The sequence below is a fragment of the Nilaparvata lugens genome, chromosome 9 (genome assembly GCF_014356525.2).
Source record: "Nilaparvata lugens isolate BPH chromosome 9, ASM1435652v1, whole genome shotgun sequence".
Classification (NCBI taxonomy): Eukaryota; Metazoa; Arthropoda; class Insecta; order Hemiptera; family Delphacidae; genus Nilaparvata; species Nilaparvata lugens.
In genome coordinates this window covers 17,353,730-17,373,235 of record NC_052512.1, presented here as the reverse complement: position 1 = coordinate 17,373,235, position 19,506 = coordinate 17,353,730, and the positions used below count along the sequence as shown (strand labels likewise).

The window sequence follows — 19,506 nt, the reverse complement described above, 5'->3', positions numbered from 1 at the left end:
TTATAAACTTGTTCAAAATATTGTGTTAGCTTAATCTCTCTATCTGATTTTCTGGTGTTTATTGGATTACGGTTTCGAGAGTAATAATAATCAAAGATAAGGATTACATGGGTGAATAAAAAAAATAGTTAGGTAACCCGTGCTCTTCAAGGGTTTATTTCAAACCTCGACAAACTGAAAACTTGACCGAGTGGAATCTTGAAGAGTTTGAAGTAGGCCTAGAAACATCCTCGGTTAATTAAGAATGTATATGCAAAATTTCAAGTTGATTTCAGTCCAGTAGTGTAGACGTGATGATGCGTCAAAACATAATTTTGTCATACAGTACGTGTATGAACCAATTATTTACTTTATTATAGTACTAGCCGTCAGGCTCGCTTCGCTCGCCATATCCGTCTAGTCAAATTTATAATCCGACTTCAGGACTCTTTCCTACGGTCCTTCAAAGTTTACATGTAATTCTTATGGAGAAGATTTGTGAGCTGGCCACACACAGAAATAAAAATAAGCTGTTATAATCATTGCGTCATACAACAGCCGTCGGTAGATAGTAGACAAGAGTGTGTGCTGCTCCATAACCGCCCCTGTATTTCAATCTAAACGCCCCGACTAAAAACAAAATGACTGTTCTGTGTGTAACCATCCAGCAGTGCGGCCTCAGGTTAAAGACTTACATACTCTAAAGACATTGCTTTGTTTCGAATAATTGAGCTGTCTTCGGTGTTCAGAATTAATTGATTTTTAATAAATTATTTATTTTGTAGATCGAAAATTATCTATATGAATAAAATGCCGCATCGCGCCTCCTCAGGTGTGCATTCAGCTAAAGTTGGTCATGTGATGCATTAAACTATTTGGCGGTACGAAGTTACTTCATAGAGAAACAATAGCGTAAGTAGATATCCCATGGTATAGGGCTTTTATGCTGCAACTTCTACTGTTATCTCAAGCCGATTACTGTCGATTATTGTCGATTTTTACTGTTTTGACCGGGTAAGAGTATATGAACGGCACAATATGAGAGACTACCAGCGTCATAAAGCTTCACGAGAAATAACTACGTGGACTATTAGCTTGAGATAACAGTAAAAGTTGCGACATGAACGCCCTATACCATGGGATATCTACTTATGCTATTGTTTCTCTATGGTTACATTTGGCCAGCTAGTTACATAATAAAGTGACAGAACTCAAATCTTGTTTAGAAACCTGCCTCAACTTAATGCCAACCTTACAAAATTGGACTGTCTGTTAATTAAGTTACCAATTCTAACCTTCTGTTTCGAAGAGATAGTTTCTCTAGATTATTGGTCTATATTAACTATGGTATTTACATTTCAATCCAAACATAGAACCATCTTGACAAGACTTTTGAGGCCAAATGAGACCTTTGAGCTTGAAACTTGATAAAATAGGAGCAGTTATAATTATAAAAATGTCTCATTTGAGAGAATGCAAAGTTTAAATTCTAAAGGATATTAGAAATCATCATTGTAGGCTATATTAGATTTATTACCAATAGTTATTAGAATTTCTGAGTTATCCAATAATTTATTTATATATTTTATTAATTACTCTGCGAGTTATTTAAGCCCAGGTGATGATGATAAGGGGATGAATGATAATACTGTCATTATAAATAAATTAATAAGTTAATTAATAAATGGAATGAGGATATTTAAACATGAATAATTCGATAAGAATCTTCCATTTCAGCTTGGAATAATGGACAATTTTAGTTGACGAATAATTATATTTTAAAGAGAAAGTGGATTTTAGGAGAGCGAGTAAGTTGAGACTGAGAGAGAAAGCAAGCATGATAGAGTAGAGAAAGGAATAAGAGACAGAAAGAGAGATATGGGTAGAGAGAGAGCGAGTAAGAGAGGGACAGAGAGATTGATTAATTGAGTCCTTTATCCATGCAGATTACAATATGTACTGGCTTATAAACTTATATTAATAATGTTGGTGAGAGAGAGAGAGAGTGAGTGATTAGATTGGATCATATTTCTTTATCTATGTATGTTACAATATTTACTAGCTTATACACTAATTCACATTAAATGACCATAATGCTAGTTATTCAACGAATTTCACAAAGTATAAACATAATTAATCAATGAGAATAAAATATAGGATGCAATTAGAATAACGATAGTATAATAATGTGATGTAACTTCATAAATCGGCGGTGTTGCAACAAATAATTGTCGATTCTCTTAAGGATATAAAATATCCTTCCCAGAGAGAGAGAGAGAGAGAGAGCGAGAGAGAGAGAGAGAGAGAGGAGAGAGAGAGAGAGAGAGAGAGAGAAGAGAGAGAGAGAGAGAGAGAGAGAGAGAGGAGAGAGAGAGAGAGAGAGAGAGAGAGAGAGAGAGAGAGAGAGAGGAGAGAGAGAGAGAGAGTGAGTGAGAAAGCGTGAATAAGAGAGAGAGATTGTGACTGACACCTGTAATTTCATGTCAATAAAAAAAGCACCTAGTAATTGCCTTGAAAGTCGAATCGTTAATGGAGATAATATGCTTACAAGCATATCTGTGTACCCTAATAAAATTTAATAGCTACTGACTCACTCATATAATTATTAATAATCGAAAGTATGCTTGAAAATCAAAGGTCAGTTATTTATTAGAGGTAGGACAGTCTCAGTTTATCATACTTTAGATAAGGTTGAAAAATATATTAATGAAAGTCAATAATTTATTCACTATAGGAAGGTGGTTTCAGAAGATCATTCTATGGTACAACCTAGCGCATAATACTTGGATGATCCTATTTATTCATTTATACAATAAGTATATTATCGAAATGATAGGGAGAGGAAAAATAAGGTAACCTTGTGCTATTCCTCTTCCAAATTTATGTAACGTAACAAATATTCCGAAATGGGTTAAGTCTTGTAGTTCTTCAATTCACAAAATTTTCAGTTCTCAAATATTTCCACAAAGTAGATTTTCAAATTTAGATGTTTCAAAACTAATCATAGAAGAAATATTTCACATTATTGTAACTGAAAATAGGAAATATTCACGTATTAAATAGTATATTTCACACCTAGAGCAGAAAATGAGATTTTTCCGGCTCGAAATCGGTTTTCAAGTTCGAAGCCGTAGGCCGAGGACTAGAAAAGATTGAGAGCCGGAATAACAACATTTTTGCCCGTGGTGCGAACGCTATTTTTCGCCACACACAAAAATAAACAATATATATATATATATATAATATATATATATATATATATATATATATATATATATATATATATAATATATATATATATATGAGAATAGTTGTTTACTAAGCACTTCCGAAAACAGAAGTGGAAGGTGATAGCTCCAGCAAATCTGAGGTAATCTGAATATCAGGAAATTGTCCAAGTATTTTTATTTTTTATTCTGATTTGTCTAAATAACGTAAAAGATGTGTTCAATTATGTGGGAAGTTGAGTTTATACTTTTTTATTATTTCAAATGACAATAAGATGATATTATTATAAATGTTTTAATTATTGAATAATGAACACAAATAATGAAAAGTTTTTTGATCACCTTTCCTAGTTCCATGTTAGCGGCTGGAAAAGGTACTCTTTCCGGCCTACGCCGGAAAGAAACCTGTTCTGATGTCAGACGAGAGTCGTCTGCAAACAATGTCTTTCAGATCTACGTAGGGACTGGAAAACAGCTGCTTTCTGTGCAGTGTGGCGAAAAATTATATTTTTAAGAATCCCATAATTTTAATATTTTAACTGTGTACACCAATATTCTGACAATTTTTGACACTACTTAATAAAACTTTATTATACAGTGTGTTTCTGAATTCCCTACCAATATTCTAGGGCATTGTTCCTGGACAAGAAACATATCTGAAAATAATTTTCAAACTGATAAAAATATTCAACTGATTCCATACTTTGCTGTAAATGCAATGCTGTAAATTTAGAATATATGCACGGGAAAATCAGCAGCAAGGAGATATACCATTCAATTCCCAGTAAGCTGCATTCATCTATAATTATAAAAAATTACAAACTGCTGGACAACTAACTAAGCACATAGGAAGTCTATATTGAGATATAAATGGATAATTTTCATGAATATAATTATAGTGCATCAGATTAAGCTAAGACTAAGCACATCTGAGGAGGCGCAGCTTGGAGATACAAAGTGTTGATCTTATGGAGATTGCCTTATCACACCGTTCCATGCCATGCCCTATTCAGTGTGTGTGAGTTCTTCCATTCAACCAATGAGTAAGAAACACCTGGATGCAAAATGCATAGGTAGTCCTTGTGCTATTTTCCTTTCAAATTTATGTGTGATGAAGCTGAGGTTAGATAAGGTTAGAAATTCACTCAGCGGATTTCTGCTAATCTCATGGGTGAGATTTCACAAGTCCAATCTTTACTGAGGGTGAGATCATATTAGGCGTTTTTCAGGCTTTTATTAAATGAGTCGGAAGGGTAGGAAGCTCTCTGATTGGGTTGGCGTTCGGGAATCAGCTGATCGGGGAGTTTCCTGCCCTGTCGGCTCGTCTAAAAACGTCTAATTTGGTATCACCACAGAGAAAAAATAGCATAAGTAGTTATCCCATTGTATAGGTAGTTAATGTTTCAAATTTCAATCCGATTTTTTGTTAACTCAAACCGATTACTGTCTACTACTGTCTATTATTACTGTTTTGGCCGGTTGAGAGTGTAAGAACGGCACAGTATTGATTGATTGATTGAGTAGTTTATTTGTAGATTACAATATTTACTGGCTTATACACTTATATTGTTGTTCATTCATAGAGTTTCTGTGCAGTGTATAGAGCTGCATTTGGTTGAGAAAGGAGAAAAAATGTTTCATTACGGTATTTTAATTTTTTCCTTTTTGTGTCATTGAGTGATGTGAAATTTCATTTTGTTTTGTTATTCGATTCATTTTTTCATTCATTTATTTTATTTCTTATTAATTGAATATTGTCATTAAAAGATTTAATTATAATGTATTAACAGGGATAGTTCGGTTATTTCTTGATAAGTTAGTTGATTGTTCGGTTTTTTGAATCTATTACTTCTTACTTTAATTTAAATATATTCAGTGTAATATCATTAGTACTGTGCTCCCATATGCGGACAAGCTCCTTGAGCTTTGCATATGTGTATTATTTTTCAGTTGAAAACTTGTTTCTATTTGTATGAAGATGTTTTATGTTATGTATCTTCTTTGACTGAAAATAAACATTTTTATTATTATTTATTATATTATTGTACAATACAGCAAAATGATAGATAAATTTACATAATATAGACCAAGAAAATAATTAATGAACTGTATATGATATGAAAAAAGCAATTTGGAATAGCTACAGATAATATTGTTATGCATCTACATAAATTGGCGGAGCTTTGGACATATCAATGTCTATTCTTCGGGAAGAATATTCAAAATATCCTTCCCACTAACTCTACCAAAAGTATGAGAGACTATCTGCTTCACATAGCTTCACCAAAAACAACTACAAGGACTATGGAATTTGTAACATAAACTCCCTATACCATGGGATATCTTATTAGGCTATGCTATATCTTCTCTATGGAAATACGAGAATGAATTATTAAAATACGTATGAATTATTACGATTTCCAATATTTTAATTTAAATATCATATCACAATATTCCTGTTGCTGCTGATTTTTATTTTTAGATTGATATTTTGCATATTGATACCGAAATTTGTTTGTTTGACAGGACCCTGTATCTCCACCCAATGGCACGGCTTCGCCACGAGAAAATGGATTAGAGAAATTGACCAACAAAAAAGAGCACGTTGGACCCCACAGGTAAAAATTGTTTTTTCCTTCACCTCCTGTCTAAAGTACTTACGTTACTCCCAGAAACATAATACTAAAGTGTCACTTTTTCGCTCTCGGTAGTAAAAAACAGAAAAACTCCCTATGGAGGAAAAGTGACTGTATTTAAATAACATGGGAAGCATCTCTATTTTAAAAACTTACATTGTAATAGGTTAGAAGGTCTAAGCTCAGATGAGGAAGCATATAGAGTAGTCATTGAACCAACTAAATTCAATACCTCAACCAGACATTTGATCAATCTATAAAATTTATGTTTGTTTGCTAAAATTATTACAAACTTCATATCACTATACTAAAAAAGAATGTATAATTTTTTCAATTCCATGTTATTCAAAATACCAGCCAACGAATATTCCTTAATATCTAATCAAATTTGAAACGGGAACTTCATCATAGCTGTAGTTGTGGCGGCCATTGTTGTTACAACTTTTGCCAACAGATAGCGCTGTCGGCGGAGAACTGTGATTACAAGCCAGCTGTTTCTGTTTACTTTTTAGATTATGTTGTAACACATTATTTGGTCACGTACTTTTCTAAAAATTATTTTATTTGAAGTTTTTTTTTAAAATGTAGGTGGAGGAAAAATGTTGTGTATATCATGAGTGAAAAATGTTTTTTCTCTCTCAGGAAAATTGTTGCCCTTGGCTTCGCCTCGGGCTTCAAATTTCTCCCTCAGGGAGTAAAAACAGTACTTTTCACTCTAGATATATACAAATAACTATTTCTTCCTGATTTGATTTTATCTCTGATGGACAGTATGGACAGAGGAGGCTGTAGTATACTGCGCCATGTCTACTGCTCACAGAACTACTAGTTTATTTGTGCATGTGCGTTCTTGTATTTTGTCAGCCTGTTAACACATCATAGTTCTCTGTTGAAGTCCAGCCAATCCGCCACTGAGACAAATATTTCGAGATTATTTCTCAGATCGGTGCCAGCTGTCTGCTGCTGTTGGTGTCTAATTATATTGCAGTTGGTTTTGGAACTGATTCAAAATGGCTGACACTCAATAATCTACTCTGATTTCATCCACTGTAAAACACTTTTTTCTCTGTGAATGTGCCACACATTTGTAATAATTATTCGCCATTAACATAGTAATAAACTTCAGTTGAGAGTGAAAGGATATTATGCTCTCCACTTCTGTCCTATTCCTGTTGTTATTATTATTATCACCGTCATCGACCTTCACAAAAATCTATAAATGATTCATGTCGGCGTCATCATAATCATTATAGTCCAAAAATCTCCACTAGTCTCTCCCAGATGTGAGATATACACGATTAGTCACGTATATAAATTTATCTCTCACTCTCTCTCTCTCTCTCTCTCTCTCTCTCTCTCTCTCTCTCTCTCTCTCTCTCTCTCTCTCTCTTAGAGTGTTAGGCTTTTTCTCTCTCTCTCTCGTGGTTTAAGTTGAAGCGGGGGAGCTTATTGCCTCAATTTCGCCCACATCACTTTAGACATTGTGAAGTGTAAATAATGAAAGGAATATTAAATGAAAAAGACTAAGAAATTGTCATAAAACCACAGATTTATTGATACTTAGAAAAACCGGTTTCGGTTATTACACCATTCTCAATCTCTGGTAAACTGATTGAATATTAAATGAAAAAGACTAAGAAATTGTCAAAAAACCGCAGATTTATTGATTCTTAGAAAAACCGGTTTCGGTTATTACACCATTGTCAATCTCTGGTTAACTGATTTGAGTTTATCAAAGATTGACAATGGTGTAATAACCGAAACCGGTTTTTCTAAGTATCAATAAATCTGTGGTTTTTTGACAATTTCTTAGTCTTTTTCATTTAATTTATGAATAATTACCACAATATCAACTTCTCAACTACAAAAAAGTGAAAAAAATGAAATAAAAGGCATCTATCTATCTATCTAACTATCTAGGTATTTTTATTGTTACTTAACCCTTATATTCGTCTGTTATGCTCTGCTTTTTGGTTGGAACTATGTCAATCAGTGACTTGAATGATGCCTCCCAGTGACAACTCAGCTCGCTCGCACTCTCTTCATTTTAATTTGAATTATAATTATGATAACAATATTCAGGACACAGGAATAATATTATCTAACAAACTCCACTCTTTTAAAAAAATTATTAAAGCCGCTCACCGCAATTGATGAACTGAGAGCAATTTTTAAGTCTCAAGACATCTCAATGTAATAGGTCATTCAGAATCATTTCCCAAACCTAGTATTCAATATATCCTGGTTGCATTGCCTGGATTTAATTCTGAAAATAAAAACCTGGACCAACAGTAACTTTTTCTTCCATATCGACGTATGAGGCTCGAGATTTCTGATCTAAATACTGTTTGCAAGGCCACTTATTTTAGATGAATTTGTTAGAAGTGGACTCCCTTACAATTTTTGCTCACATTTTCTCTCTTTTTCCCCACCTTGGCTAGGTGTTTTTCCTTCTTTTTTCTTACTTTTCAGCACACCCCACCATAAAGACTGCTTTTGTATTTTATTGGAAATTTATTTTTTGATTGTTATGTTTCGTATTTCGATTTCTGTACTCATACATTATAATCAATCAATCGATCGATCAATAATTTTATTCAGATATAAAAAATATCCAATACATCAATGAATTTACGGTGGAACTTGGGTATAATGTCATTCAAGGGATCAGAGATTCAATGACGCTAATCAGTGTGACATTACAAGTAGTTCTGTGAACAGTAGACCTCACGCAGTATTCTCATCCACAAGTACCTGATTGAAACTATAGACCTTATAGAAATACAGCAATAGACTGGCTTCTCCACACATCTGTGTAATCACTTGTCAGCTGATTTATGATGAATAACTCTATAGTCTGATTTTTACTCTAATATTGACGTATGAAGGAGGCTCCTTTCTCCTTTTATATTATCCTTGAAATGCAAAATTTCCTAAAACCTTGTATATACTTCGACGCGCAATTAAAAAAGGAACATACCTGTCAAATTTCATGAAAATCTGTTACCGCGTTTCGCCGTGAATGCGCAACATATAAACATTAAAACATTTAAACATTCATATATTTAAACATTAAGAGAAATGCCAAACCGTTGACTTGAATCTTAGACCTCACTTCGCTCGGTCAATAAATAAATAATAAATAGTAATTCATTTCTCAATTGATTGATTGATTGATTTGTTTGCAGTCCGCGCAGTGGTACATCGTCGAATGCGAGTACGCCGTCAACGAAAAAGATGGAGGAGAAACCGACAACACCGATCTCCAAGTCAGTGACTCCCACAAGTGGCGGGTCGGGCAGTGGCGGGTCAGCTTCCGCCAAGCCACTCGGCAAGCCTCCTTCACTTGGTAACACTCAATATATACTTCTTCTAGCTTATCTACTTAACCAGCTTTTGTGCCACCGGGCTCAAGTACCGTTTTCGAATGTTGTTTTGTTTAAACGCTTCCTGTGGCTTGGTCCTGAATAAATAAATCAAAATCAAATCAAATTTTACTCACAATAATACAGCGAAAGAATATATTAGGAAAAATATATAGGGCAACGTTGATACAATCCCACGTTGGGACACTTCAAGTTGTGGGAAATTAGTGAGTGTTAGGTTGGCAACAACTCCGATGTTTTATCAGCTGTTTATAGCCTCAATTTATTACAGACATAATAATTTCAGATGTAGCACCAGCCGTTATTAAGAAAAATTGAAAATATGTTTTGTAACCTAAGAAAAAAACAAAAATTATAGATCGCTAATATTACCGTATTTTTTATTAGATGGCAAATAATAATAAATTAACCATTATCACAATATTACCTGAAACTGGTTCTCATTCGTTTTGCAACTTAAGTATAGGTATCTAACTATACTCTATACTCCTATATTTAATATAAGATAATAAATAACTACATATTATAAGAACGGGAAAAATAAAACAATAGCAATGATGAAGAATTTATAGACAATTTTAGCAAATAATATTTTTTATAATACAAATTTAGCATACAATATTTTCATAGTATTCCTCTTTAAAAAAAAACCTCAACGTTTTTTTTTTTAAAGAGGAATTTTAATTTTCACTTTAAACATTTACCATTTACCAATAATGCATTCTGTATTATTTCATGGATATTTTGACATATAGAAGAACATTATTGTACTCTTATTTTTAATCCAGTTATTCTGTCTAAAACAAAGCCATGACCATCTGCCCACCTGGTGACAGCCCACATTGGGACACTGCAATCATGATATATGCTCATATTATAACGATGAGCATTGCTTCTGAATCTTATTTTATTCAATGTAGGCTACATTTCAATGAAATAAACTATAGTGAGGTCCACGTTATAATGGCAGTGGATAAAGATAGGAGAATATCAATGCCGTTTCTCTGCATTAATTAATTACATTTCTACACTGTAAAAAACATAATTGGCATAGTTGTGAACCTAGAAAAGGATAGGAAACCCGGCTTTGTCGAATAATAGACAAGGATAGCAAAACCAAAAGTTGATCAAATACTGTCATTATAACGTGGACCTCACTATATAAATAAATATGATACCTATATGATTATAGCCTGTAATGTAGCTTCAGAGATAGTCATTTCGAACACACTTTGTACAAATGACTTTTGGTCATAGTTTTTACTAAAAAGAATTTCAAAAAATGTATTTATACTATCAATAATTATAATAAAATGTTACAAATTAACAAATTCAATATACCAACCTGGGCAAGGGATGTCCCATTGAATTGAATTGAATTGAAAATTTCTTTATTCATCAAAATGCACAAAATACATCTGAACAGTGTCAAATTACAAAAAGAATTATTAATATAGTCACAAAATCATCCTTTACACATACAGAAGTCAAAAATTCTGATAAAAAACAAGATTCTAAAATCCTACAGTCAAATTGACATACTCCTGCAAAGAGTATAGAGATAGTCAAGTGATGCAAGACTTCGATAAAGAGTTCCAAGAGGAAAAAATCTGGTGTGGCGCACTCACACAACTTTCCTTGCCGCTATGAAAATTGATCACCTGACGCTAGTGTTCCCGCGCATCTCAAGTCTACTATTCAAAGATTTGAGCCAGCTGGTGACAGGACAATAACGCTGGATACACAAGAGATCTGCTATCTCTTCATAGTGAATGATTTAATAGAATCAACAGTTTCCAATAGTTTGCAATTGAATAATCACATTTTCTCAAATTTCAAGCTTATTTTCAATTTTAGGTGAAAATGTTACTGGACATTAATTGAAGAGATTTTCATGCTCAATCTTTTCCACACGAAATTTTTCGTTTAAATTATATCTGAGACCTAACTCAAACTTTGCATAGATGGGGCGGAGTTCCTGAAATTTTTACAGATATGGGACTTGTGGCAGTTGATATAGCTTATCAATGACTATTTTATGTATGAATTTAATTAAAATCGTTGAAGCCATTTTCGAGAAAATCTGCGAAAAACCCTGTTTTTGACAACATTTTCGCCATTTTAGCCGCCATCTTGAATTGCACTTGATCGAAATTGTTCGTGTCGGATCCTTATCGTGTAAGGACTTTAAGTTCCAAATTTCAAGTCATTCCGTTGATTGGGAGATGGGATATCGTGTTCACAGACGCACACACACACACACACACACACACACACACACAACACACACACACACACACCACACACACACACACACACACAACACACACACACACACACACACACACACACACACACACACACACACACACACACACACACACACACACACACACACACACACACACACACACACACACACCACTTTTTTGGACTCAGGGGACCTTGAAACGTATAGAAATTTAGAAATTGGGGTACCTTAATTTTTTTCGGAAAGCAATACTTTCCTTACCTATGGTAATAGGGCAAGGAAAGTAATGAATGGTGAAAACCGAACATTGATAATATACATACCGTGTGATACTGTTGATTTAAAAGTGTATCATGTGTCAGCTCGTATGATAGCTCCCAAATAGCCTCAGCTGATGTAATGGATGGAAAAACTGTAGTAATTGCATGCAATGAGTTCTTCAGCTGACTAAATGATAAATCATAACAATTTTTTTCTTATGCACTTTCAATGTTATTTCTATATCCTGGAAAAGGGCGAAGGAGTGAGTCGATTTCGTTTTCCAACGAACTTGACCTCTAAAAAGGTTCAAAGAATAGGTGTTCAAAATTTGAAGCTGATTGATCAATTCTTTCTAAAGCTATTGTAGAACATACACACAGACTGACAACGACTTTCGTCTTCAGTAAGTCAAAAGTGAGACTCGCTAACGCTCGTTAAATTAGGAAAAAAAATCACTTTAAAGTACCGGTACAAAGAATACATAATTATTAAGGTATGTTTGCACAGTGTCAGTTGAACTAAATTTCATCTTAAACTGGATTAAATCCATATCAAGTCTCGTTCGTTATAATGTGGTTAATTTTTAGTTTAAGCCATCAGCTGATTGAATTCAGTTTAAGCTTTCACTGTGCAAACGGCCCTTAATCTCTTAAAATTTTGTGTTAGATTTATATTTTTATTTAATTTTAAAGATTTGTGTTATCAGCAAAAAAACCTTATGGTTTGTTTGCTGGCGAGGGGTAACAAAACAATCCGAAAATTAGAATCGTATATTATCATGCAGTACATACTATCCAGATTTATCATAATTTATTGCTATTGATTGTGATACTTTATATTTTGATCCCTTGTATACTGTGTGAATTGAATAAAATTATTGATTGATTGATTGCAGCATCGGCGGCTCAATACCCGCACTACCTGGGAGGTGGTCCTGGCGGTGCCGGGGCGGGGGGTGCTGGGGCCCACGACCTGGCCGCAGCTGCAGCCGCCGCCGCATACGGCATGAGCCACCAAAATCTGCCGCCCTCGGCGCTAAATGCCGCCTACGCTGCAGCTGCCGCCTCCCGGCCTCCGCCCCTCGTCGGTTACCCGGATCCGGCGCAGATGCGTGCGCCGCCCCTCGGCCCCGCTTCGCTCGCCGGCATACCTGGCGGCAAACCGTAAGTACAAAACTCAAATCAAATTACAAAATTTGTTCAAACTTAAATACAGACAAATTTACTCAACTCATTAGGTCCATTGAATAAAAGCATAGAGAAACGATAGCATAAGTAGATATCCCATGGTATAGGGCGTTTATGTCCCAATTTTTACTGTTCTCCCAATCCGATAGTTCACGTAGTTCAATTCAGTTTATTCAATTCAGTTTATTTCCAAAAACATAATACACGAATAAGAAATACAATATACAACATATTTTGGAATCCCCCTACTAGACTATCCATCTGTGTGTAGGGGGGGAGTTCCACTTTATACATAATAAGCTTAATCTGCTCATAGAAGTAAATAATGGGTGATTTTTTTGAGGTTAGGATTTTCATGCATTAGTATTTGCTCAGATTTTTTTTAGGTTATGATTTTCATGCATTAGTATTTGCTCAGTATGCTTTGACATTTCATCATGGATAGACTTACTAACGAGCAACGCTTGCAAATCATTGAATTTTATTACCAAAATCAGTGTTCGGTTCGAAATGTGTTTCGCGCTTTACGCCCGATTTATGGTCTACATAATCGACCAAGTGAGCAAACAATTAATGCGATTGTGACCAAGTTTCGCACTCAGTTTACTTTATTGGACATTAAACCAACCACACGAATGCGTACAGTGCGTACAGAAGAGAATATTGCATCTGTTTCTGAGAGTGTTGCTGAAGACCGTGAAATGTCTATTTGTCGCCGTTCGCAGCAATTGGGTTTGTGTTATTCGACCACATGGAAGATTTTATGCAAAGATCTTGGTGTAAAACCGTATAAAATACATCTCCTGCAAGAACTGAAGCCGAATGGACCACCTAAGACGCAGCCGCGGTCAACATTTAAATGAAATTATCTTCAAAAAGTAAATGTCATGTACCAATCTAACGTTTCAAATAAAGAACCGATGAGATTTTGCAAATTTTATGCGTTTTATTGTTTAAAAAAGTTCTCAAGCTCTTAAAAAATCACCTGTTAATAGAGAATACACTTATATTATGGATGTATTATTAATATTCTGATTATAAAATAGATAATATATGTGCTGATGTATATTTAAGAATGAGTATGTAGGAATATGTATGTAGGAATAAGTATACTTAATACCTTGATTGATAAAAGAATAAATAAAGAAGAAATAACAATATTTTTTTGAAGACCGCAGTGGCAGGGATTCCAGAAATTCTCAGAAGAGAGAATGAAAAAAAGCATAAACCAGAAAGGCAAAACAGTCAAATCGGTTATATCAATGATAAAATAAATACCAATCAATTGTCTGGAAACCTTGAAGTCGTGTTGGTCACCAAGCATAACGAGATTGGAGTAGTTCTTCTGAAGCTTCCCAACCAATCTGGTACAGCCACCTGTCCACCCTCTTCCTAAACACTATCAAACTAAATGCCTCTGCTTCCCTAATCACCCCTGGCACATTTCTGTACAAGACATGGGCCAGGTATGAAGGATTTGTCAATTCAGAGCCGTGAGTCAGCTGAGGTATCTCAAAGCTGTAATTGGATCTGTGGCGAGTTGAGTAGCTATGGTTAACTGTTTCTCCCAGAAGTTCAGTTTTGTATTTTCTTATGTGGATCAACAAGGATTTAATAAAAAGTTGTCTAACATTCAGTACGGGAAATTCGATAAACAATTGTCTTGTTGGGTATCTAAAGTCTCTCTTTAAAATTGTTTTTATAATTGATCTTTGGGTGACTGCGAGAGGCTCAATGACTGAGGAGGAAGCCCCTCCCCAAGCTAGAATTCCATATAGTATTATAGATTGGACATAGGCAAAGTAAACTACTTTGCACTGATCCACACTCAGAACATTACTAAGCTCTGAAAATGCGTGAAGCAGCTTTCTGAGCCTATTCTTAGCACACTGGACATGTTGTACCCAACTCATCTTGGAATCCAAGACAACGCCCAGGTATTTGTAATGATCAACGCGCTCAATCATACTACAATTACATCCAGCAGACCTGGGATTATTACAAGAATGCATCGTTAGTATTAGAGAGCCTGGATCAGCTTGATTTCTTGTAACTATTGGCATAAACTTCGTTTTTTCCACATTTACTGTAAGGCTATTGTGATCAAACCAGTTCTTTATTTTTGACAAATCAATTGAAGCACTCATGTAGGCCTCCTCCCAAGTGCTCCCAGTAGACACTAGTGCTGTGTCATCAGCAAACAGATACAACTCACCTTCAACTACTAATTTTGACAGATTGTTGATATAGATTAGGAATAGCAGTGGCCCAAGGGTGCTTCCCTGGACTACCCCATACTCAACATTCTCTTTATCACTATTTTCACCATTTATGCAAACTGATTGCTGTCGATTGTGAAAGTAACTCTTAAACCATCGGAGAGAGATATTTTTTATCCCCAATGATTCAAGTTTTTTTATTAAAATTCTCCTGTCAACTGTATCAAAGGCTTTTGCCAAGTCCAAAAAGGTTATCAGTACTTTTCTTCTTGATTTAATACTACTTGAGATAGCCCTAGACATATTGAAAAGAGTATCAGATGTATTTTTGGACTTTTGAAAACCATACTGTGAGTTGGAGATGAGATTGTACTCGTTTAAATACTTAGTCAGTTGTATTTTTATACACTTTTCGATTATTTTAGATAATGTTGCCAACAAAGAAATAGGTCTGTAATTGGAGAATATGCCTTTGGGGCCTGATTTATAAATAGGTATTACTCTGGCTGTTTTGAGAGCGCAAGGAAAGTGTCCAACCAGAATGCTTAAATTGACTATATGTAGGATAGGATGTATTAATATGTCAATATTGTTTTTAATCACTCTAGTAGGGATTCCATCACAACCTGGAGCTGATCGCCCTTTCAAACTCTTCACTACCTCCTCCAATTCCTGCCTTGAGACCGTTGCAGTTGAAATTCAGAGTCCGCAGCATGTTCATCATCTCTCACTACTGGTTCATCCTGGGTTATTATAGAATTTGCTAGGTTTGTCCCAACTTTGGCAAAATATTGATTAAATTGGTTGGCAATTTCTTTAGTTTTTTGAGAGTCGATGACTTCACCAGGGCGGGAGAATGCACTTACGGGGAATGATTTACTATTATCTATACGACCTGAGATTTCGTTTATAACCGACCAAAATTTTCTAGGGTTACCAGTCGCTTCTTCAACTTTGTTTTTGTAATAGTTATACTTGGCTCGCTTGATTGCTGAATGTAGCATATTTCTATATTGAGTAAACTCATTTCTAAGGAGATAGTTAAATGGTTGTCTATTGAGTTTTTTTCTGAGTTTATCACGATGTCGAATAGAATTTACTAGCCCAGCAGTTATCCATGGTTTGAGTTGAGTATTTCTAGATGAAACTTTTACTTCATGTGATTTTTCGGCAATTATGTTTTGTACCGATTCAATGAGAATATCTGTTGCATTGTCAACGTTGTTTTGTTCAATGACTCTATTCCAATTGTGACTAGAAAGTGTGTTCCTCACCTTTTTCCAGTCTGTTTTAATAATGACTCTATCTGTATTAGGCGGCTTATGAGTTTTTGTCGATAATATATTCAAGCAAATAGCATAGTGATCGGTAACCGAGGACTGCAGAATAACAGAAGATGCATTGAAGAAACGCGGAAGCTTGACAAAAAAGTGGTCAATACAGGTTCCGCTGGCCGGCCGTGTAACCTTGTCAATACAGGGCACAAATCCTGCGTCACTCAAAATATCGATATAATGCTCCTCAACAGAGCCAGGGGCAACATTCAACGTATCGCAATTGAAATCACCTGCCAGAATTCGGACGACACCTGGCGATTGTTCTTTCCTATGCAGCTGTCTGACGCTGGTAGTCTCTCAAATTGTGCCGCTCATACACTATCACCCCAACAAAACAGTAAAAATTGTCAATAATCGACAGTAATCGGCTTGAGATAACAGTAAAAGTTGCGACATAAATTCCCTAAACTAGAGCTCTCCAACCTACGGCCCGCGGGCCACATCCGGCCCGCGGATGGATTTTGTCCGTCCCGCCGAGAGTTATAGCAACAGTTTTTTAAAAATATTATTTATTCACATTTTTGACAACAACTGTGAATTCAGTACTCTTCTCTTACTAGTCACTCCATTTGTATGTAATTTGTATTATTCTTTATGTAAATAAATACATTTCTTAATCAGTGTAAAATTAGCTGTAAACAAACAGCTTTTTGGATCTACCTTGGTGTGAGCAGACATTTTCAAAAATGATGTTTGTTAAATTCAAATACGGATTTTCTTTGTCAGATGAACATTTGAAATCAATTTTTATGATCGGAACCACAAAGTTTGATCCTAAATAGGCGGACATTCAAAGTGGAAAAAAATGCAATCTCTTCTCACTAAAAATAAGTATTCTCTTTCAGCTTAGTAACCTTTTGTAAATTTGTAAATTGTCAAGTTTTCTTATGACCTTTTTACACTCAATAAATTGGACTTTGTAATAAAATGGAATGAATTGGTTTGTTTCTTCCTGTGTTTTAATTAAATGTACTTGAAACTCCTCATATTATTTTAATGGAGGTATGATAATTTTACACCCCCCAAATCCCCCGTCGTGTGTGTCCCCACAAGTCAAATTGCACGTACATCCTTGTTATTGGCCCTCTAAGCCTCCCAAGAATTAACAATGTGGCCCTTGGATAAAAAAGGTTGGAGACCCCTGCCCTAAACAATGGGATATCTACTTACGCTATTGTTTCTCTATGATAAAAGCTAGCAATTGCTAGTTCCATGTAATTTTCAAGCAAATGCCAGGATTCCAGTTAATTCTTATTTGTATAGCTGGAACCAATGACTATGATGAGGTCCATGTCTAAACAAGAATGAACAGTTGATATTACATCAATAAACGTGTATCAGCTACCGTCTATAGAAAGCATTGACAAGACCATTAGGCAACATTGTTCTCCTATCTTTCTCCACTGCCATTATAACGTGGACCTCACTATAGACACTAGATTCTAGTTTTCATTCTATCGACTCACTATTACTATAGAGAAAAGAGATAGCACAAATAGATGATATTAGTCGGATAGTGAGCAAAATATTTTTGGATGCGTTACGAACGCTATTTTTCTCTCCACAAGCTAAAAGCAATCTGAAAACTTGTACTGAAAAAGTTTTCTGGAAACTTGATGAATATTGAACTTGACGTTAAATGAAAATATGAAACTTGATGTAAAATTTTTGAACTGAAAAATAATTGACGAAATGAGAACTTTACACACTGAAAACTTGATGTACTAAAAAATTGAGAAACTGTACACTTGATGGAATGAGAACTTGATACGCTGAAAACTAAAAGTTATAAAAGACAAACTGAAAACTATAGACACTTTGAAAACTTGACGTACTGGAAACTTGTAACATAATAATAATGAAATTTCCTGTTAGTTAAGATAAAAACACTTCGATATTACTTTGAAAAAATCAATTAAGGTCCATTCCACACAAATCTCTCAATTCTGGATGATGAATGACTTGATCAAATAACTAGAATATCATTTAATAATAATTGCGGTTTTATCTTGAAGGGTGATAGATTCACTAAAAATAAGAACAATTAAAAACAATAATAATCATCAATGTTTCTCAGAATAACTTGAAATGAGAAAAATTAAAATCCCAGATATCAATATTTTATTCACTAGTGTTGTAAGAACTCCCCAGATAGTTTCTTTTAATAAGATTAGTGATTGAATACAGTTCCGCAAATTCTATAGTGAGGCCCACGTTATAATGGCAGTGGAGAAAGATAGGAGAAAAACGTTGCCGATCCTCTGTTTTGTTAATGCCTTCTATAGACGGTAGCTGATATAGGTTTATTGATGTAATATTAACTGTTCATCCTCGTTCAAAATAATCAATTATATTTTATTAGGCAAGACATTTTATTTTTCAATAATCTCATGACGAATCTTCATAATAAAATTAAGATGAAATATTTGTTAATTCATTGTTAAAAGACGATCTGGCAACAGAGCAAAGCGAGAAAGAGATAGCGCTATCCGCTTTGTTGAATGATAGACAAGGAAAGCGATTCCATTGCTAATCAAACACTGCCATTATAACGTGGACCTCACTCTAGTAAAATCGGCGCAATCTGGTGCAAAGTGCACCATTTTTTCTTCATCCACTCATTTTATCTACATTGTAGTGCGTCAATCATCATTGAACCAGTTGCCTAACTGTTATTTGTTGCCCAACATTCATTATAGACAGTGCTTCGAGTTTATCCATCATTTCAATTATTGTTTTGGTTCTATTATTGTGTATTATTGTTTTCATCAGTCTTATTTTGTTGGTAATTCACAATGCCTGTTAAAAGTTACTATTATGTTCAACTTGAACACAAGTAAGTAAGAAATCATTATTATCATTATTATTAAACGAAAATTCATATTTTTAGCATTATACTTGAATGTTCTATAATAATTATTAATTCATTAGCATTTCAATAAATGCAATATCTTAGTAATTTCCTTTTGTAAGTAAAATATTTTTTATGTCTCAGATTTACATCATTACCATTTCATCAATTT

General features: G+C 34.6%; 1 protein-coding gene across 1 annotated transcript in view; it reads left to right on the top strand.

Annotated features, from left to right (window-relative positions):
- LOC111044466 (transducin-like enhancer protein 4) overlaps positions 1–19,506 on the top strand; it is a 202,902-nt gene that overhangs the window by 163,323 nt on the left and 20,073 nt on the right. The window contains 3 exon segments of the mRNA XM_039435578.1: positions 5,733–5,824; positions 9,031–9,191; positions 12,636–12,903. Of these exon segments, the coding sequence (XP_039291512.1) occupies positions 5,733–5,824; positions 9,031–9,191; positions 12,636–12,903 (521 nt within the window).